Source organism: Wyeomyia smithii, chromosome 1 (assembly GCF_029784165.1).
Source record: "Wyeomyia smithii strain HCP4-BCI-WySm-NY-G18 chromosome 1, ASM2978416v1, whole genome shotgun sequence".
Classification (NCBI taxonomy): Eukaryota; Metazoa; Arthropoda; class Insecta; order Diptera; family Culicidae; genus Wyeomyia; species Wyeomyia smithii.
Window position 1 is genome coordinate 168,099,717 of NC_073694.1, and position 22,470 is coordinate 168,122,186.

Sequence of the window (22,470 nt, forward strand, 5' to 3'; positions counted from 1 at the left end):
TAAAATTGAAACAACAAAAAACCGATTAGTTCACAGGGCAAAACATTGTCTTCCAGCAACCGCAAGCCGTGCACGAAACTCACCGCACTCGCTGTCATTTCATACGTAATCTTTTTTTTACCAGTAGTGTGGAGTCTCCTCAGGCAAAAAAGGACACACACCACGGTCGCGCAGTGATACTTACCCTGTATGCACAGACAGTGTACGCAACCCCTCTCCCTGTTGGTAGCGCAATTTTGCTGCAGCGTATGCAGGAAGGCGTGTGGCAAAAAAGGAGTTGCATTTCGGTTCGGTTTGTCAAGTGCAGTCTGGTTTTACGTCTTGCTGCCTCTTCCGTTGCTCGTGCGCACTTCTCCAGAGGCGTTTGTTTACGCATTTGATGCCAAAACACATGAATCGAAGCGTGGCGTGGCGTGCTGGTTCGGAAATGCGTTATTTTGATGTTTTCATTTGTTTTTTTTTTGTTTCGAATGGTAACAGATTTTTTGGCAGCCGCTGTTAGCGTGTGCCAGTCTTAAATGACTTTGACTGATAGATTGAGATTTGAGTTAAAAAAGGGCGCCTTTCTTCAGAATTTAGAGCAGCTTTAAAACACACTTCATTCAATTACGAAATAAACTTTATTCGCCATCGTTTCACTTAACACTATCAACCCACGGGAGATCATTTTGTCTGCGAGAAGAATATGTACAGCCCACTGCACTCCGATCTAACCAGCCGGACAAGGGAGGGTCCAAAAGGAAATGCCAACACGTGATCACAATCGCTTTTTTGAACTTCGCTAAATTCTACAGTATATGGAAGCATGTCTTTTTTTTAATTTTACAGCATGTAATCTGCTCAATCAATAAAAGTTCTAACAAGTCGATAACAGTAAAATTTGGTATACGTGAATATCCTTATCTAACACTCTAGTACGAGTCTCTCTAAGTGCAACTCTTACGAACCTAGTCGATTTTGGTAATGTCCTTTGGATTGGCTTGAGTTTCAATTTGGTCAAAAACGTAACCCTAAGTAAAGCGGTTGTAAACTTAAAGTTTTGGAAGATATTGGAGAAAAAAAAACAAGTTCTATCCTATTGAAGCGAACCAAACTAAGTACGGAATTCTCACCGGAACTAACATTATTCTACAATGGTCTAGCAGATCTTACACTCTAATAAAAGAAAATTTATCTTTGGTTTGGAATCATCGATGTCCACAAGCAACGGTGCTAAGTTAAACAACGCTGTTAAAAAAATCATATTCGAACGAGGAAATCGACTTGCCCGATGCTTCACTACCCGGAGCCCCTTGCTCCATGGCACACCCGGTTTCCAGGTAATTTCCATCGGCGAGAAAATTTCTCACACATTCGTACGAAATGTACTCATCCTGGCAGCTGACGTTTCCAACGCCAGAACTCATCTGCATAAAACAGTTGGACATGTCGCCAAAGTTCACACTGGTCGGAGTCATGGTCACTACTGGACTGGGTTCGGGCTCCGGTAGTGCCGCCAATGCACCAGGTGTATCCTCGAATACTTCGTCGAACTCGAACACATGCTCCGAAGGGTCCGCAGCGGAAGGAGTTCCCGGCAGGTCCAACTGATGCTGACTAGCGAGTGACGATTCCGAGTGCCGCCGAAGGGTACTGATAGTGCTGCCAGACACTTTTACCGGCGAGGAACCAACTGTGGACTCCCTGTGAGACTTGCGCCGGGGTTGGCCTTCCGTTCGGCAGGCGTGATTCTTAACATGCTTCCGGAGACTAGATGGGTCCGTGTAGCGCTTCGAGCAGCCCGGCAGCTGACAGGCGTAGGGTTTCTGTAAAAAAAAAGGGTAATTAGTCATTCCGGTTATTTCAGAAACCCTATCGACGCGAACTTACCGTATCGTAATGGGTGCGCTGATGTTTCGCCCGGTCCGAGCTGTTGCTGAACGCTTTCGTGCAGCCGAAATACTGACAGTTGTAGGGCCGTTCGCCGGTGTGGGAACGCTGATGGATTTTGAGATTTTCCAACCGGGAGAAGGCCTTTTCGCAACCGGAGAACTGGAATGAAAGTAGAAAGGTGAGTGTAACTATATTTTCGCTATATGGGTTCATTACTGTAAAAAACTAATGTTGATGATTGCACTAACTAGCCTTTTTCAGGATCATTACATATATCAGGTGTACAAATTGAAAACTGCCGTTTTTTATTATTGGTGCTAGCATTGACAGGCGGTAAAACAGGTCACATCAAAAGCATCTCAGCGTAGGTTGAGCCCTTAATCAATTCTCGATTAACGCTTGTTCGTTTTGTGTTGTGAAAATATCAGAATTTAAGCCACCTAAGCGTCATTTGCGAGAAGTTTTTATTTGTGCTTTTAATACAAACGGAATCTGCAACCGAGGAACCTCGAATGATTGTTGAAACTTATAGTGAAGACTGCATAAGCAAAATAATTTGTCGCGAATGGGTTTAATGCTAGGAAAACTGTTATTTTGACGTAGAGGACATGGAGCGTCCTGGAATGATGCATTACCTTTTTTTCGAGTATTGTGCCTTAGAAAATTCGAAGTCAAGTATTTCTAGCTCCTATACCGTTTCGCCTCAATAGAAAAAGGACTAAATTATAACACCCGACAAAGTAATTCTTTTGCACGACAATGCTTGACTCTATATTGCTAATGTCGTCAAAAAGTATCTGGAAATGCTGAAATCAGACGTCCTACCTGCCCTGCTATATGCTCCTGACACCACACTCTCCGAGTACCACCTCTTCTGAATAATAACGGATGATCTGACTGACCAACACTTCCGCTCGCTCGAAGAGACCAAAAATTGGGTGTATTCATAAATGGCGTCAAAAACGAGCAGTTTTTTCGTCACAGAATTTGTATGCCAGCCATAAGCTTTGGAAAAGATGTGCCTAGCGATGGCCATTAACTATTTTGAGCCTCGAACTAAGAAAAAACAGTGGTTAAAAATATAATTCAGCAATTCTAGCCGAAACCGTTCCACTGGTAACACGAGGTCTTTCAAAAAGGATATTACCCATACGCTTCTGCTTGATAAAATATAAGTCCTACTTAAAATAAAACTGACCACTGCCTTTTCAGGGAATTTTGATTGTGACGCGGTGCTGGTAGGAGGAACGAGGTTTCGATAAGACTCCTTCCTCTTGACAAAATAAAACCCTCTTATAATAAAAATGGTCTCAGAAATATTTATCCTCTCCAGTAAATTGTAGTTGATGATATTGGCCCAGAGAACAAGGTTTCGATAAGACTCCTTCCTCTTGACATGATAAGTCCTTATTAGAATTAACCTGGCCAGAGGAGAACGTTAGGTGCAGGTATAGGTAGGATAGAAAAAGGTTCGGTATAATAAAGCAGTAAGCTTGAAACGAAAGGGTAAACTCTCACACACAAGCACGAATATGAATGAAAAAGCGTATTATTTACTTCAATAGTGATACTGCCAATGTAATGAAGAGAGGAGTACAGAAAACACCTGGGCAATATCACAATAGATCAAATATCTCTGGTCGCAGTGATGAGTCTACACAGAAACAAAAAAAAAAGAATATTTTTTGTCTAAATAATTGAAATAGAGGAAAAATGAGAAAACAACTTTGGTTAGCCTCCTGGAGCATCACAGGGTCATACGGTTTTTGTAAAAGTTGTATTTTGAGCAATTCTTGATCTATTTGTTGATCTATTTCTCTTGAATTTGTGGTTAAGCCCTCTACAACCAACGTGTCGTTTTACAGATGATGGAGTTTTTATTTGAAGTTGAACAAAAAATGGGCGCAGTTTTGGATTGCGCCACCATATTGGATTTCATCAGAAAAATGTGTTTTTGGGTTAGTTCGCAACCGTTGATTTTCAATACAACAACACTATTGGAAAGCTGAGAAAAAACGCTTCAAGATACATTCATAAAATTGAGTGAGCAACGAGTTATTTGCCGTTCTGATCACTTCTAAAGCAGCGCAATATACTGAGCATGTGTGTGTCAGTGTGTGTAGTGTATATTCCTTAGTTGTTTAATTGTTACCACTGCCTCTATGAGTGAGTGGGACTTCAATTTCATGGAAAAGCATAAAAGCTTCTCCCCCTTGCGCGTTTCGTAATTAGTGAGCAACCCTCCCGTCATTTCTTTTGCTAAAAAAGTTGGGTTCGCTGTATCAGTTTACGAATGAACAGTGCAAATCAAGGAGAAACAATTGCATTGCGGTTTGCAGAGCAAAGAGATTACGATGCCGCCAACAGTGAACTGCATCTTTGAATGGAAAGTGTGGAAACAATCGAAGGAACCCATAAATATCACTGTTTTAGCCACAGCAACAGTACGTTCTGACAGTTAAATAGTTTCGCGAGTTTCGAGAATGAAGTATGAAATCTGAAGTGAAAAGTTAAAATATTCCCTTATTATACTGGTTTTCTCATATCCCGTTCACACCATGATGAGGTGAACATGGTGCAACGGTTTGACCAATAAGTAGGCGCGGGTGAGGAAGCGTTTTTTCACTTTGGTGGGTTGAAGACGTAACTTCCTTATGCAACAGCGAATAACTTTTTCGTGTTTGTTGATATATCCTTATTAACTAGGCAACTGAATACCGCAAATTCAGGTGTTTAAAGTTGAAAATTGTGTCTTAAATTAATGAATATTGATAGCAAGGTATGTAGCATTGCCATATTTATAATTTAAATGCATCCTAATGATATATTATGGGATGCGATAATTCTTATGCCCTAGTTGTTTTTAAACAAACCTACTCGCTGGAAATTTTTTTTCCAATATGGCCGATTCTGCTTTTGACATACCGTTACACCATGTCATGGTTCACACTACACCGCATATCACCTGATATCAGGCGATTCGTGCTATCGAGGCCATATCACCATCCATGTTACCTGATATCCCATACAATGCTGTGAGCTGTCAACGGATATCACCTCGGGTACATGCAATCGCGAATATCATGTTCGAAAACCAATAATAACCACATATCCAGCAGTTGGCAACAGACATTTGAGCAGTTGGCCAACAGACATTTGACGCAACCCTACACTGTAAAAAATCGACACGCTACAGCCAAGTGGATTCCACTTACTTTTGTGCTAATAGATGAAACATTTCATATCTACGTGGAATACACTTGCGTTTCAGTTCAAAACACAAAATCAAGTGTCTTACACTTTGGTTCGCCATGTCATGCATACCAAAATCAACCATTTGAACCCAGATTTCAACGCTTATCCACGCCAAGTGCCAAAACACGTTAAAATACCGTGGATTCCAAATAAAATCGATATGGGTCGACATAATAAAATGATTAGGTTCGTTTATTGACATTCATATGTAAAGAGCATAAGGGATTAGCGTGCGATTTATTTTCAGTGTACAAATCTCGCAATTCGCGTTGCATGCGAGAAAAAAGGAAGGACATATTTTTGCTGTTTTCACCCACACATTTTGACAATTGCATATGAGAGTTCGCGTTGGTGCGAGCCAACTAGCTGACATTTATCCTAATCCCTTTGCTCATGTTGTCTTGTTTTAGCTTTGACCTGTTTTTGTTTTCTTCCCTTTCCAATTACCAAAGCAAATGTCCAATCATATCAGTTCACTGTAGTGTGAACGCTCGAAATGATATCCGATATCATCTGGCGATATCAGGTGATATCCGGCGTAGTTTGAACAAGGCATTATTATATACTGATGTTTTTATTTGACAATGTACAATCAATAAACTTAGGAAATATATACCAAGGTGTAGTAGGAGCCAAGATACATACATATATCCTGAGGGGCCTGAAGATGGTTAGCTCAACGTATATGCCAGCGCAGTCATCGAAATAAAATCTTCAACTTCTTTTATTCCTAGCTAATTATTATCGATGAAAATTGAAATAATCATTCTACAGATTGATTTTAAATTTTGCTTCTTCTTATTCTTTCATAGTGAAAAAATAAGGAGCGTAAACAAAATTAAACGATTTTCTTAACTCCCTCTTCCGTCGCGTATGCGTAAAGTACTGTATGGAAATCTCCTGTATCCATCAGCACTCATTGTCATTCTCAATTGACAGTCGTCAGTTGATAGTGACGCTGTTAATCTCCGCTTTCAATTGAAAATCATTTCTTTCCTTTTCAATCCCTTCAGCTGTCAAAATCAAGGCAAGGCCATTCGAGTAGTTTCCATTTGCCGCACGAAGTGCTCGGAGATGCAACAAATGTTTTTCAATTGAAAAAATGCTCCAAAACTCAATTGAAATTCAAAAAAGCAATTGAAAAAATGCTCCAAAACTTAACTTTTAAGTAAAAAATGTCTTACATTTTTTCAGTTCTGAAATAACTTTAGGTTTCAACATCAAGAATTTTGTTGCAAAATTCAACTATGTTTTCTAATTTTTTTTTCCTAAGCTCAAACCTACAATAAATTGAAAACGAATGCATTTAAGAAGTAATTCTTATACGTTTTTTCGTTGGTAAATCATTGGAATACAATTATTCCTAGAAACGTTGAAATTCAAAACATTATTTTAAATCTAACTTTAAATAAAATGATTCACATTTCTCCTTCCTTTATCTGAGGTGTCTACCTAAAGTTTCAGATTCTCATAAAAAAAACAAGCAAGTTAAAAAAGTTAACGTAGAATTACGTCTTACGGGAATATATAAAGGGGTTAAAATTGAAAAACCGAAAACATCGAGAGGGTCGCAAAAATTGTCCACTTTCGAAATTTTGAAACACAGGTAGTTTTCTAAGGATTTTCTTCACTCTTACAGTTTTGCGTCCACCAAGGTGTGCAAATTTGTGAATTCGTTATACTGATTTGTGTACTATATATTGAAAAATATAGAGCCTTGTTAAACCGGCAGAGCAGCAGCTGATTTTAGCGCACGAACCAACCGATGGACCGCAGCACTGTGGAGCATTGCTGAACATATCCGAACATGTCAGCAATTTTGTCCTGATTTATTTTGATAAAAAATGTAAATTAGGAAAAGCAAAACGAAATAAAGGAAACAGTGGTTTAGCGGGCACGACGAGTTCATGTTTCTGGGCTCACTGGTAACTACCGACAACAATACCAGCAGAGAAATTCATCGGCTCATGGGAATGGCAAAAAATCGCGCATACTTTGGTCTCCGAAGGACGCTCCGATTGAGTAGAATTCGCGTCGCATCAAGTAGATCATCTACAAGACACTGGCAGTCCTCTGCGGTCATAAGACAGGAATGTGCTTGTGGAGGAACAACACACCCTTGCAGTCTTCGTGCGGAAGGTGTTGCGTACCTTTTCGGTAGACTGCAGGAACCACGAACTGGATGAGCTGGTAGGCGACCCATCTATCGTCCACATCGCTAAGATTTACAGCTGGGCTGGGTGTGCTGAGCATGTAAGTATGTCGGACGACAGCTCGGTAAGAATAGCTCTTGAAACTAATCCGTCAACAACGTGACAGAGAGGTGCAGAGGAGACAATGTAGATCCACCAGGTGGAATACGATTTACGGAGCCTGCGCAGACTGGAGTCCTGGCGAACTGGAGCCAAGGACCAAGTGAAGTTGAGTTTTTTGACCGATTAAAAAGCACGAGTTTTTCGATTTTCAAACCTTTTTTCGACAAAGCAAAGCAAAGCCTTGGTGCTACATTCCGAATCTGAACTTGACCTTCTGTTTATTATACACAGACTTCGCAGCGACTGTTTAGTGTACAGGACAATTGCGGGGCTAGCGCTACGATCCTACTGACACAAACAGTATCTCCCGAGCCGAGACTCGAACCTACGACGACTGGATTGTTAGGCAACCATCGTACCTCGAGATCATCTGGGATTTTTCGACACCGAGTGTTTTAAAAATTGACGAAACTTGAAGATCTGCTGTCGTCTCTAAAAGAAGTGTTTTAAAGAAGGCCTTTCCTGGGAATCAGAAAATTGTCGAGCTGTAAAAGTCTCTTGGTAAATAGGCTAAGCGTCCACCAATATGTGGAAAATTGTGATTTTGTTACGCTGAATTTTGTACTATTGGAAAATGTAAAGAATTGTTGAACCGACAGAGCAGCAGATTTATTATTATTTTTTTTTTGCATTTTTTGGCATTTGGTTTCTAAAAAAATTCGATTTTGGTTATTTCATGAGAAACCATGAAACTTGTCTATGCCAATTTTTTTTTCCATTTTTTCATCGATCATAAAAGTGAAACTTTGACCGCCTTAATCATTGTCTCGGTGTATTTTTTTTTTTTTTTTGAGAGCAGTATAAAATCCTTATAATTCGTTCTTGGTTTCTTGGAAAGCATACAACTAGCCCCCCCCCCCAAAGCTGTTCACGTGAAATGTGGACTAAACTAAAACATGAGCTTCATTTAACTCACTTAAATCAAAAATCTCCCAAGAATAATTTTCTAACTTTGAATGCAATGATATTCAACTTTGAGTTGATATTACTTTTTTTTCTTTTCTGTAATAAACCAAAAACACTTTTCAAATTTACTCACAATTATTTGCTAAATCAGTGTCTGAGAAACCGAAAACCCGTGATTATTGACTCTATTTCGAAAAAACATGAGAGCGTCTGAGAATTTTTAGGACAATCTGGAAATCTTTGCTGTTCGAAATGAGTCTTACTTTGGCCACTAATTTTAGTAATTTTGCTGCTTGTGCATTCGAGAATTTTTTTTTTGAGTTTATTATCCCGAAAATGTTCTTTTCGCTTAGCTCATGCTTAGCTTAGAAAATACGATTCGGTTGCCCGAAAAATATAGCAGAAAGTTTGTTTACAACAAAAACTCTTGTCGTGAGTATAAAAACTGTTTCAGAGTGTTTGGAATAAGAATTGAAAATTATTAATTCAAAGGAAAAAAACTTTCTCAAATAAAAATTTACTCTAAATTCATGCAGAATGATGAATAATTCTGAATATCGGACAAAGGCTGAGCTAGAAACACCATCAGAAACGAAGTGAAATTTAGAAAAAATGATAACGGTGTAAAAGTTTGAAATAGAAATAGTAAAATTGACCCCTTTAACATACTCTTGAAACTATTTACTATTTTTTTAGTTACAATATAGCGTAATGCCACGAGGAAGAGGAAAGCTTTGGTTATTGTTCGGATCCCAATCACTTTTTCAGTCGAGGTTCGATCATACGATGATTTGTTAGATGGACCAGTGAATTTTTGTTTCTGTGACAAGCATATCAAAAAGGTTAGTTTTTATTTTGAAATTTTACCTTTCATATCCCTTCCGGAAAATTTGTCACAATTTCTGTCCCTTCCGGCATGTTTTGAACATGTTCGAGTAAAGTGAAATCATTCAATGTCTTATAATTTTTTCATCTTTTCAAAACTTTACTTTTTTTCCCATGTAAATAATTTCTGGCTGCGTCAATGCATCATACAAGCAAAATACAAAAGACAAAAATAGTTTTAAGTTCGTTGATCAAAAAACAACCAATTCCAAAAACTAGGAGGAATCAGGGAATTTCATTTTCAAAGTTGATTAAATATCCTGTAGTTCTACTCAAATTTCAACTCAACACGGCACTTTACACGAGAAAAAACTGAAATTTTTCGGTCTAATTTGTACGTTGCAAAAAGCAATCAAAAAACTATAGTTGAGATAAAAAAAAAATATATAAACCCCGCACTTACCGGACACTTGTTCGGCTTCTCGCCGGAGTGGACGCGCATGTGAATCAGCAGCTTGTAGCGTGCGTTGAACGGCCGGAAGCGCCTGGGACAGTCCAGCCAGTAGCAGGCAAATTCCTCGCCCTTCTTAACCTCGACATGTTTCTTCTCGATGTGTGCTACCAGGCTGCCCTGGTTGGGAAACTTCAGGTTGCAGTCCAGCCAGAGACACTCCAACGGTTCCTCGTCGAGATTATTGTTGTCGTCGTCCCCGTTGTCGTCATCGTCGTTGTTTTCTACCGTGTCCTCTTCGTGTTGAGCCTCTCCGAGCACTTCACGTTTTATGACAATCGACTTCTCCGGGTCTGGGTACCAGATATTCTTGAACTCTCGGTTCGGTTTGTCCACCACCGTTGAATTGTTGTAGTTTTCTTCCGGGTGCTGATAGGCGTCGTTAACGCTGTTGGCTGCACTGGCGCTGGAGTTACTGCCGATATCAACATTTTGATTGAACTGATCTAGGAAGCTTGTATCGAAATAATCAATCAAATTGTTGGCTTGCGAGTTGTGTCTGTCATCGAACTGAATGGAATTGCCGAAAGCTGCTTTGATCGATGGTAACTGCTGGAATTGACTGGATGGACCATTTACGTTGCTATGCTTTGGAGAGTGCGACGAATTCGGTGCCGGTAGATTGGAGTAGTTCAAAGACAGCGAGGACGTAATCCAAGGATCCAGCGGAGGAGATGAGCATGGGCTTTGGTTCTTCGATTGACAGTTGATATCATTAAAGTTGTAGTACTCGGAATCAACCAAACTATTACAGGTCAAGGGAGTAGCGATTGTGGTCGCTGGGGACATGCATACTGAGGACTGCAACTTTTCGATGTCTTCCGGATCAAATTTGAAGTAAATATCTTCCGCTTTCTGCTGCACACCACAGGTTGACTGATTGTTCAATCTCGGATAACTGTCCTGTCCAATACCGTTGATAAACTCCGGAAACTCATTAATAAAACCGCCGGTATTTTCATCAAACGACGATGCTTGGCTGGATGAAGCGGGGGAAAACGAACACTTCAGTTGATCACCGTAGCACATTTTCACCTCAGGACACATTTCACCAAAATAAACCGGATCTTTCAAATTGCCCGGCGTTGTTGGCGTTAACAGTGTCATACTGCTGAAATTCGCGATCGGTACATCGATAGTCTTCTGAAAGTCAAACTGTCCACTGTTCACTTGGCCGGCAACGAGCATTTTGTTCTCGAACATTGTCACCACATCACAAAACTTCAACTACTTAAACGCGGAAAATTTTTCCAACCCTACAACGGGCGACGCGACGGTCTTAGCCAGTGGAAACTCGGCGGATGACTAATCGGAAAGCACGTCCTGACGGATCGGGCGTTAAGAAACGAATGACAAAAATAAGAGAACCATAACGATCTTGCCTGCTACAATCAAACAGGACAGGATCGCTTCGGGAGCGCACATGTGGTCTAGTTTTTTTTTTGTCCCATTCCAACGACAGTTTGTATATGCTGCGGTACTTGCGTGCAGTGTTGCCACATGTATAGATTATTTTTCGATTTTTCTCCACCGTGCAGATCACTAATTTGGTCCGTAAAAGTAAGCACTACTGCAGTAAGCATGGCAACACTAGCAAGACCGGCAGCCACAGCATCAGGGATCGCGCGGTTCGTTCTTTACCGTGCATGCGTGCATGCGGTGCAATGGGGGCTAGGAGGAAACGGAGGACTGGAAAAATAAGGAAAAGTTGGGATCATCGTACGCTGCGTACGTGCGCGAAAGCGAGAAGCATTGATTTGAACGCACGGTGTGCATGGAGCGGTGCAGTCTTGCAGTAGCTGCGTGGAAAACTTACATGCCATGGGAGAAATAGGATGTCCGAAGATTAATTAGCTTGATGCTGTCACAAGTATTCACCGCAATTGTTTGAATGGAGTAACTGCCTAATTAGTTGTTGGATTTCAACCTGGAAAGGCTAACAAATGCCGCATGATGGCTGATCCGTTCATCACTTTGTTCTAGTTTTCGTGTGAAACAATTATGGAGTTGATTTGCTGTTTTGATACAGGTTATTTATTTGCAAAAACCGCTTGTCCTAAAGCCCTATGAGTTTTAGGATAGCTGCCACTGACAGGTTTGAGCAAAGAAATGCAAAAAATGAAAATTAATTGTATCCACAGCCGGATTTACGATTGTGGAATCCAAGCCGAGTCTTGTGTGAGAGCCCCAAAATTAATCTAAATCGGATTTGGATCATACGTCTTCGAGACTTGTATTGTTTTCGGATACGTAACCGAAATAGGTCAAAAATATTTTGATCATTTTTCATCAGGATTTTTCGCTTATAGCTTATCACTTACAATCCACCAATTTTATTTAGATTGTAAATGATCAGATAAAGAATTCAAATAAATAAATAAATAAATAAATAAATAAATTCTTAATTCTTTCAGCACATCGTACTCGCAACTTAAATATGCCAAATTTAGCAGCCTTTAATTCTTCATGATCAACCAACTTTCAATCAGTTTCATCTTTGAAAAGATCTTTCCCCAGTGTCCCCCAGTTTGTAATCATTACACTTGAATTGCAAAACGCAATGTAATTTTTATACGTATTTGTTGCTTAAAATTAAAGTGTACAAATAGTGTGATATAGGGTGGTTTACCGGTAAAACAAAAACCGGTAAAACCGGTAAAACCGATAGTTTTTTCAATACCGAAATACCGGTATTGGAGAGGCGAAAAAACCGGTATTTTCAGTATTTTTCTTAAAATTGAAAAAAAAACTTGTCACAATTTTCATAAATCATTGTAGGACTAATGAATGCTACCAACTTAGGTAGGCGTTAAAAATCATATGACGGTGTATATAACAAATACATTTACACAAAAGCAACATTGAACATAAATTTATTTACTAAGTAAAACAGATAATCTCTATACCCACTCATACTTACAGGGGCAACTAGTGAGTATCGAAGCTACTAGTTAACTACAAATTCTGAAAATCATAGTTTGAGGCAGCAATCACAATCATGGTCGCGAAAAAACGCAAGTCATTATTCGTTTTGTGCTATTTCAAGGTAAAACTAAAAAAATGAGATAAAAAAATAAATTTGGATTAAGAATTTATTTTTTGTTTGGCATCTCCGTGTGCATTGCACAGATTAAACCAAGTTATGGACAAGTTGCTCCTGATACAAAGTGTTTACAGGATGAAATAATCAATCAATAAAGAATTTCATCCTAAAAATAACTGTCCCTTGAAAAATTACATTTAAATAGCTATAGCATAGTCAAAGCTTCGTCGCCCATACTGCAGTGGATTTTATTAACCATATTTCTAGCTGAGAAAAATGTTTTCTCTGGTTCAACTGAATTTGGACGAACTTTTCAAACAGACAGATCCGAATAGGGAAGTATTTACCTTCGGTTCCTTTGGATTCTTGTCTGATCATCATTTTATTTTCTTCTTCATTCATTTACTCTTCTCAACAGTTTCAGTTTTTATAAAAAATTTGAAGTTATTCACTAACTTAAAACTATGTTTGGCGATGTGAAAGAAAATTGAAATAAAAATCTGCATGTTTTTTTTTTGTTCCTATGAGTTTCGAAATTATGTTCTTCGTTATCATATCACACGATTCATTCATTGAAATTTTCCAAACACTGTTAAATGTATCTGGATCGTATACCACAAGAGATCAAAACAATGGTCGCAGTGCACATAGGAGTATTACAGTCAAAAAGCTGACCAAAATACGAAAAAATAATTTAAGTGTTCCTCGTGCTATTGATCCTTTTTGCATTCTCTGATACTTACTACATTGTATGCAGTCCATCTTGAAATTTTCTGAATTGTTTACATACGACAGTAACTATCATAACCTTGGTATTAGTTAGAGCCCATGAATAAGTCACAAAATGTTCTACGAAAAATATAAACTTCTACTCATGTTATTATAACTTTAAAGTGATTCTTGAGCGTCAACGGAGTCGCTTTAGTTCACAGTTTCGACAGTTTCGAAATATGACAAAATTGGTATAGCTTAACCCTTAAATGCGCACGACGTTAAAAAATCATCTGAAAACATAAAATCTTTGTTTAAGAGGTTAACTGCTCTAAAATTAACCAATATGCATAAAAAAATTGAAAGATTTACTTTTTAATGTGCAAATATTACCATGTTGTTTTCAAACATCACTGTGACTTTATCGCAGAATAAAGTCGAAACAATTACTTTTGTTAACAGTAACTTTAAAATTGACCTTTTGTTAGTATAATTACTGATAATTCAGACATTTCCACTAACCACTAACCTTATTTTAAAATTTATTTACAAAGACAGTCAGCACCAGTCGGGAATCTCGCCATGTTTTTTTTTCTTTTACGAGATTTTGACAGCAAAAATAAAAACAAAACATTCAAATACAGTACTTCCAGCTGTTGAGTTTTTTTCGTTAGAGTCAAGAGAGCTCGTCTAATGAATTATATTTCTAAAAAATACTAAAATACGTATATTTTAAAACGTTTTTAGTAGTGTTGTTTTAAAGCATTTAAGGGTTAATCATGAAATTGTAAAGTTGGTCGGAAGCTTCACATTCATGTCGGCCAAGGAAAGGATTGATTGCAGTGATCGAAGCAAGAGACGCAAAACGCAAATGCTAAGAGAAAATGTACCATTGGACGAGTTGAGTTACGCAGTTTACATGACTCAATTATCTACTGGAAGCACTGTGGTTTCCAAAATATTCATATCCTTTTGAAGCGAGTGATTTAAAAAACGCTTTAAAAGTAGCAGAATCAATTATTGGCAAAAAAGTATTCACCAGAACAAACTCTTACTATATTTGTACTTTTTTCGAATTTCAGAGTGATGGTGATCTAACTTGACGAAAACTTGTTAAAAATAAGTTTTTATGTCTAAATATAAATTTTAATAGAGATAAAACCACTTTAAAACACATTAGAAATGTAAATGATAAACAATGTAAATGATAAACATTTCTAGAGGTCCTATCTGCTTTCATCGTTTTTCCGAAACGTCTTTTCATTTTGGAAATGTTTAGCTTGAGTAACTCTCCCAAGCGTGTTTTTTGTTCAGATGTTAGAGTAATCCCTCCGCTATCAACTTGTGCAAATAACGTGTCAAAAAAGATGTTTAATAAGTTGCGGTGATTGAATGAAAGTGACCGATCAAAAAATCGATCAAAGCAGATAGACCTTTTGAAATGTTTCTCTAGATTTGCTATCTGAAAACTCATTAAAAAAATTTTGGCCAAGTTTTTGATCTACGTACTCCTATGTGCAATGGTCTAAATCTTACAAAAAAAGCTGGATCGTAATTAAGCATAGGTACTCATAAATGCAAAACCATAGTTATGCAGTGACACGTCCATAGATGCAACCTGAGACGCTGAGCAAAAAATAAATTCAAAATCAAAATAATGTAAATTTTTTAGTTTTATTTTAAATAGTACAGTGAGAATAACTTGCGTTTTTTGCGGACATGATTGTCATCACTTCCCCAAACTATGATATTCAGACTTTTGTAGTTGAACAAGTAGGTTAAAAGAACACGAGTCGCCCCTGGTTTGCATAAATCCGAAAAAAATGAAAATACCGGTTTTTTACCGGTTTTACCGGTTTTTATTTTTATGAATACCGAAATACCGGTTTTTCAAAAAGTCGGTAATACCGACCACCCTAGTGTGATACGAATGAACTATTTGCACGGAAACTACCTAGTTTGCAAATTATTTTATTTTTTCTACCGACGCCATCGGACGGAAAGGTTTTTTTATACAATTTTTTGTATGCATACCTACATGTGATAAAAATAGCAATATGTGATAGTAGATGTGACATGAATCTCGACACATTTTAAAAATATAAAATAATGAATACAATTGGCACAATGACTTTAGGCTTGTTTTTTTTTGAAGTAGAATACTTCTCTCAGGAAGTTCGGCTACATAGGGATGTGAAATGAAAATCTAAAACCGAAAAAAGTGAAAAATATGTCCAATTTCAAATGCTAATAAACCGATTAGTATTCGATGGATTTCCTTCGTTCTTGCAGCAATAGATTGGAAAATCTTCTAAGATTCTTCCCAAAATAAGATAATTGTAATTTTATTATTCACACTATTGTACTATTGAAAATAGTCAAGCCTTGTCAAAACGAAAATTTCGACCCCTGATTGGTCGTTATATGCTTGCTTCCCAAGCACGGTCGACAGAATCATATACCTTGCAATTGAAAACATGCTATTTGGCCTATATAAGAGCCTGTTTCAGCCGGAGCCGCTCATAATAGTTCTGAACAGCGACGACAGCAGTCCTCCCTTAGCAGCAGTGGGTACCATCGATAGCGGAAGCGGCCACAACTGTGGCTTGGCTGTGGATAGGCCAGCGTATAGCGGCCACAACTGTGGCATAGCGTAGCATCAGACAGCGACAACAGCAGTCGTCCTTCCTCAGCAGCAGCACTAGCCCTGTGGTTGGTCACCACGTCTCAGGAGCAGCGCGGTTTTTCTCAGCGTGTGTCGCCAGACAGCCATTATTCCCCCCGTGTTGGGGCAGCATAATGATTGCCATCAGGAAATCCAGTTTCGGAAATCAAAATGCCTTTTTGAAGGCAAATAAACAAGTCATTGAAAGTTAATAATTTTTGTCAACGCAAGCAAGCATTCTGTGTTGCATCCCAGCAATTTAAATTTGTCGCACCCGTTTAATTTACTGAATGTGAAATAGCTTCCACAGTGCATGTTGTCCGTGTATCTTATTTCCCCCAATGTTAGGGCAGCTCAAAGGTTGTAATTAGCAACCGATTTTGAACCACACCATGCTTTTTTCAAGGCAAATAAAAAATAATTGAAGGTTAATAATTTTCTGGCATCAACACAAGCAGACATTCTGTGCGGGATGCAATCAAATTCTGTTGTAGTTGTCTAATTTTTACTTTCACTTTATTTAGTAAACCCCCCACTGTAGGGGCAGCGCAAAGGCTGCGATCAGCATAACCGACATTGAATAATAAATTTCCCTGTTAGTACGCCTTCACAAAAGCAGTTAGTCCGACTATGCAGAGCTAATATGAAGTCGATTCAATCAATCAGCATAAACAGAATTTCGTCATCTCCCAGCTGCCAAGTTGCAACATGATGCAACACGCAACAGCGAGCAAACGAAATCGCTTGATGTTACAAACCGCAATAAGATACGGGTTAAAACCGTTGCGTGTGTGAGAGCACCATCGGTGTTTATTCGCTGGATACACTATCTCTATACTGTCTACTGAACGCAATAATCTGCTTACATGCGACACGGGGACGGGAACATTTTCTTCAACCAAGCTGCACAACACGACACAAAACATGTTATTTTGTTGCTTCAATGAGAGTGCTATCGGTCCGGCTCGACAAGAAATCATTTTTGTGCATCCGTGCTACGAAACTGAGGAAAAACTTTAGAAACTGAAAAAAGAGGTGGAGCTTATCAAATGATCGCTATATCATTCCACCACGTACGTGAAATAATTCATTCCTATTTTCATCCCTATATAAGAGCCTGTTTTAGTCCAAGCCGCTCATAACAGTTCTGAACAGCGACGACAGCAGTCCTCCCTTAGCAGCAGTGGGTACCATCGATAGCGGAAGCGGCCACAACTGTGGCTTGGCTGTGGATAGGCCAGCGTATAGCGGCCACAACTGTGGCATAGCGTAGCATCAGACAGCGACAACAGCAGTCGTCCTTCCTCAGCAGCAGCACTAGCCCTGTGGTTGGTCACCACGTCTCAGGAGCAGCGCGGTTTTTCTCAGCGTGTGTCGCCAGACAGCCATTATTCCCCCCGTGTTGGGGCAGCATAATGATTGCCATCAGGAAATCCAGTTTCGGAAATCAAAATGCCTTTTTGAAGGCAAATAAACAAGTCATTGAAAGTTAATAATTTTTGTCAACGCAAGCAAGCATTCTGTGTTGCATGCCAGCAATTTAAATTTGTCGCACCCGTTTAATTTACTGAATGTGAAATAGCTTCCACAGTGCATGTTGTCCGTGTATCTTATTTCCCCCAATGTTAGGGCAGCTCAAAGGTTGTAATTAGCAACCGATTTTGAGCCACACCATGCTTTTTTCAAGGCAAATAAAAAATAATTGAAGGTTAATAATTTTCTGGCATCAACACAAGCAGACATTCTGTGCGGGATGCAATCAAATTCTGTTGTAGTTGTCTAATTTTTACTTTCACTTTATTTAGTAAACCCCCCACTGTAGGGGCAGCGCAAAGGCTGCGATCAGCATAACCGACATTGAATAATAAATTTCCCTGTTAGTACGCCTTCACAAAAGCAGTTAGTCCGACTATGCAGAGCTAATATGAAGTCGATTCAATCAATCAGCATAAACAGAATTTCGTCATCTCCCAGCTGCCAAGTTGCAACATGATGCAACACGCAACAGCGAGCAAACGAAATCGCTTGATGTTACAAACCGCAATAAGATACGGGTTAAAACCGTTGCGTGTGTGAGAGCACCATCGGTGTTTATTCGCTGGATACACTATCTCTATACTGTCTACTGAACGCAATAATCTGCTTACATGCGACACGGGGACGGGAACATTTTCTTCAACCAAGCTGCACAACACGACACAAAACATGTTATTTTGTTGCTTCAATGAGAGTGCTATCGGTCCGGCTCGACAAGAAATCATTTTTGTGCATCCGTGCTACGAAACTGAGGAAAAACTTTAGAAACTGAAAAAAGAGGTGGAGCTTATCAAATGATCGCTATATCATTCCACCACGTACGTGAAATAATTCATTCCTATTTTCATCCCTATATAAGAGCCTGTTTTAGTCCAAGCCGCTCATAACAGTTCTGAACAGCGACGACAGCAGTCCTCCCTTAGCAGCAGTGGGTACCATCGATAGCGGAAGCGGCCACAACTGTGGCTTGGCTGTGGATAGGCCAGCGTATAGCGGCCACAACTGTGGCATAGCGTAGCATCAGACAGCGACAACAGCAGTCGTCCTTCCTCAGCAGCAGCACTAGCCCTGTGATTGGTCACCACGTCTCAGGAGCAGCGCGGTTTTTCTCAGCGTGTGTCGCCAGACAGCCATTATTCCCCCCGTGTTGGGGCAGCATAATGATTGCCATCAGGAAATCCAGTTTCGGAAATCAAAATGCCTTTTTGAAGGCAAATAAACAAGTCATTGAAAGTTAATAATTTTTGTCAACGCAAGCAAGCATTCTGTGTTGCATCCTAGCAATTTAAATTTGTCGCACCCGTTTAATTTACTGAATGTGAAATAGCTTCCACAGTGCATGTTGTCCGTGTATCTTATTTCCCCCAATGTTAGGGCAGCTCAAAGGTTGTAATTAGCAACCGATTTTGAACCACACCATGCTTTTTTCAAGGCAAATAAAAAATAATTGAAGGTTAATAATTTTCTGGCATCAACACAAGCAGACATTCTGTGCGGGATGCAATCAAATTCTGTTGTAGTTGTCTAATTTTTACTTTCACTTTATTTAGTAAACCCCCCACTGTAGGGGCAGCGCAAAGGCTGCGATCAGCATAACCGACATTGAATAATAAATTTCCCTGTTAGTACGCCTTCACAAAAGCAGTTAGTCCGACTATGCAGAGCTAATATGAAGTCGATTCAATCAATCAGCATAAACAGAATTTCGTCATCTCCCAGCTGCCAAGTTGCAACATGATGCAACACGCAACAGCGAGCAAACGAAATCGCTTGATGTTACAAACCGCAATAAGATACGGGTTAAAACCGTTGCGTGTGTGAGAGCACCATCGGTGTTTATTCGCTGGATACACTATCTCTATACTGTCTACTGAACGCAATAATCTGCTTACATGCGACACGGGGACGGGAACATTTTCTTCAACCAAGCTGCACAACACGACACAAAACATGTTATTTTGTTGCTTCAATGAGAGTGCTATCGGTCCGGCTCGACAAGAAATCATTTTTGTGCATCCGTGCTACGAAACTGAGGAAAAACTTTAGAAACTGAAAAAAGAGGTGGAGCTTATCAAATGATCGCTATATCATTCCACCACGTACGTGAAATAATTCATTCCTATTTTCATCCCTATATAAGAGCCTGTTTTAGTCCAAGCCGCTCATAACAGTTCTGAACAGCGACGACAGCAGTCCTCCCTTAGCAGCAGTGGGTACCATCGATAGCGGAAGCGGCCACAACTGTGGCTTGGCTGTGGATAGGCCAGCGTATAGCGGCCACAACTGTGGCATAGCGTAGCATCAGACAGCGACAACAGCAGTCGTCCTTCCTCAGCAGCAGCACTAGCCCTGTGGTTGGTCACCACGTCTCAGGAGCAGCGCGGTTTTTCTCAGCGTGTGTCGCCAGACAGCCATTATTCCCCCCGTGTTGGGGCAGCATAATGATTGCCATCAGGAAATCCAGTTTCGGAAATCAAAATGCCTTTTTGAAGGCAAATAAACAAGTCATTGAAAGTTAATAATTTTTGTCAACGCAAGCAAGCATTCTGTGTTGCATCCTAGCAATTTAAATTTGTCGCACCCGTTTAATTTACTGAATGTGAAATAGCTTCCACAGTGCATGTTGTCCGTGTATCTTAATTCCCCCAATGTTAGGGCAGCTCAAAGGTTGTAATTAGCAACCGATTTTGAACCACACCATGCTTTTTGAAGTAGAATACTTCTCTCAGGAAGTTCGGCTACATAGGGATGTGAAATGAAAATCTAAAACTGAAAAAAGTGAGAAATATGTCCAATTTCAAATGCTAATAAATCGGTTAGTTTTCGATGGATTTCCTTCGTTTTTGCAGCAATCGATTAGAAAATCTTCTAAGATTCCTACCAAATGCATGAAATTGCAATTTTATCATTCGAACTATTGTACTATTGAAAATTCTTAAGCCTTGTCAAAACACAAAATTCGACCTCTGATTGGTCGTTATACCGCGCTTTCCCAAGCACGGTCGGCAGAGTTACGGTCCTAGTAAATTGGGAATGCATCATTTGGCCTCATCAGGATCAGTCATTCGCTGACAAGCGCTCGACACGAACGGATTTGTTTTCTAGAGTGTCATCGGAGTATTTTTCACAAACGTTGTAGAACTGAACAACTTTCCGTCGGAAAAAGTTGTGTTTGAGTGCCGTTCTTATTTTTCCCTTACGGAGTGAAGCTAGCTCAATTGCCGCGATGGCGGATAGGGCCGGCGGTACGGTACCGCCCGACCTGAACATGAAGTGGACAACAAACAACGGACAAACAGTGCCATTGTGGATGGATAGAAATGGAGATTTCGGACAAGCACAATTCCTTGTGCTTCAAGCAACAGAGGGACACGATCTGCCGAAAAACCCGTTCATCGTAGGAAAAACAATCCAGCAGGCAGCAGGCGAGATCGAACATGCTCACACCGAAGCTAATCGCACACGGTACGTGCTGAAGGTGCGAAAAGAGGAACAAGTCAGGAAGCTTCTTGCAATCACGAAGCTGTTGGACCAAACTCCAATTAAAATTGAATATCATCAGACTCTAAACTTTTCCAAGTGTGTCGTCTCATGTTGGGAGGCGATTGAAATGAAGGAAACCGAGTTAATGGAATATCTTGGACCGCAAGGAGTAACTCATGTTTACCGCATGACGAAGAAAATTGAAGGAAAAGTTACCCCACTTCCTACACTGATCATCACGGTACGTGGCACGGTAGCTCCCGAACAACTGAAATTCGGCCCTCTAGTAGTTAAAACTAGAAAGTATATTCCGGAACCAATGATGTGTTATAATTGCTGGCAAATTGGCCACACCAAGCGACGTTGCACAAACAAGCCTGTTTGTGGCAGATGTGGAGGGGTGCACCAACTTGATACAAATGCTCAATGTGAACAACCGGAGTTCTGTGTAAGATGTCGAAAACCCGATCACGCATCTTTCAGACGAATCTGTCCTGTTTACCAAATGGAAAAAGAGGGTCAACGACTTCACGTTATGAAGGGACTCTCTTTCGAGGAGGCACGAAAAATGGTAAAAAATGGAAATACCACATATGCGGGCGTGGCACAGCAGCGAATTGCGCGAAGTGAATCTGATATCGAACTGGGCAAAATGATGCAGCAGAAGAATCGTGAAATCGAATATCTCAAACAACAACTGGAAACGCTCACGAAGAAACTCAACTCACTGATGCATCACGAATCGGTTAGCGAAAATGAAATTGATTTTGAGAATCAGTGCAAAATTAAAGTGAAATCACAGGGACGAGAAAAAGGTAACAAGAAAAGTGACGAAGAAGAGGACCATTTAGTTATCAACCGTCGGCGTAATCAGAAAAAACACAAACGACAGCTTACCATCGACAACGGACAACAACCCTCGAAAAAAGGACCATCAACAGCACAGCTACTACCTTCAACTGGATCCATCTCCAAACAACACACCAACAATTCAGCAGCAACAATCGGCAATACGCAACAGGCAACAGCAATCAACGAACGCACTAGTTTCATGTCAGAAGATAGCTACAACCCTAGCGAAACCTTTGAGGGAGCAATTGGCGGATCTTGGCATGACAATTTCCGTCACCATTAGTAATGGACCAACAAAAGGTAAACAACAATGGATTAGAACATTCAATGACTGACTCACAACTCTCCAATACTCCCAATGAAAGTGAAATTAACAAAACAACTAACCGCCTACTCGCCCTACAATGGAACATTAACGGTCTACAAGGCAACTACGATGAATTACTTATGTTAGTGCACCAAAATCCACCCATTGCCATTGCGCTACAAGAAACTC

At 39.8% G+C, this 22,470-nt stretch overlaps 1 protein-coding gene across 1 annotated transcript; it reads right to left on the bottom strand.

Moving 5' to 3' along the window:
- Positions 1-659: 659 nt before the first annotated feature.
- LOC129717351 (zinc finger protein 652-B) lies at positions 660-11,109 on the bottom strand. Its single transcript, XM_055667225.1, has 4 exons — positions 11,053-11,109; positions 9,637-10,911; positions 1,870-2,031; positions 660-1,805 (listed from the first exon to the last, which is right to left on the bottom strand). Exons 1-4 carry the CDS (start codon positions 11,107-11,109, stop codon positions 1,218-1,220), a joined length of 2,082 nt encoding a protein of 693 aa, XP_055523200.1. The 3' UTR covers positions 660-1,217.
- Positions 11,110-22,470: the final 11,361 nt, after the last annotated feature.

Excerpts from the sequence above, each read along its gene's own strand:
- LOC129717351 (XM_055667225.1), bottom strand. The coding sequence starts at position 11,109 with ATGTGCGCTCCCGAAGCGATCCTGTCCTGTTTGATTGTAGCAGGCAAG. Across the intron at positions 10,912-11,052 it reads TAGCAGGCAAGATCGTTATG|TTGAAGTTTTGTGATGTGGT; the intron begins GTTCTCTTATTT and ends GCGTTTAAGTAG. Across the intron at positions 2,032-9,636 it reads AGAAGCCGAACAAGTGTCCG|TTCTCCGGTTGCGAAAAGGC; the intron begins GTAAGTGCGGGG and ends CTTTCATTCCAG.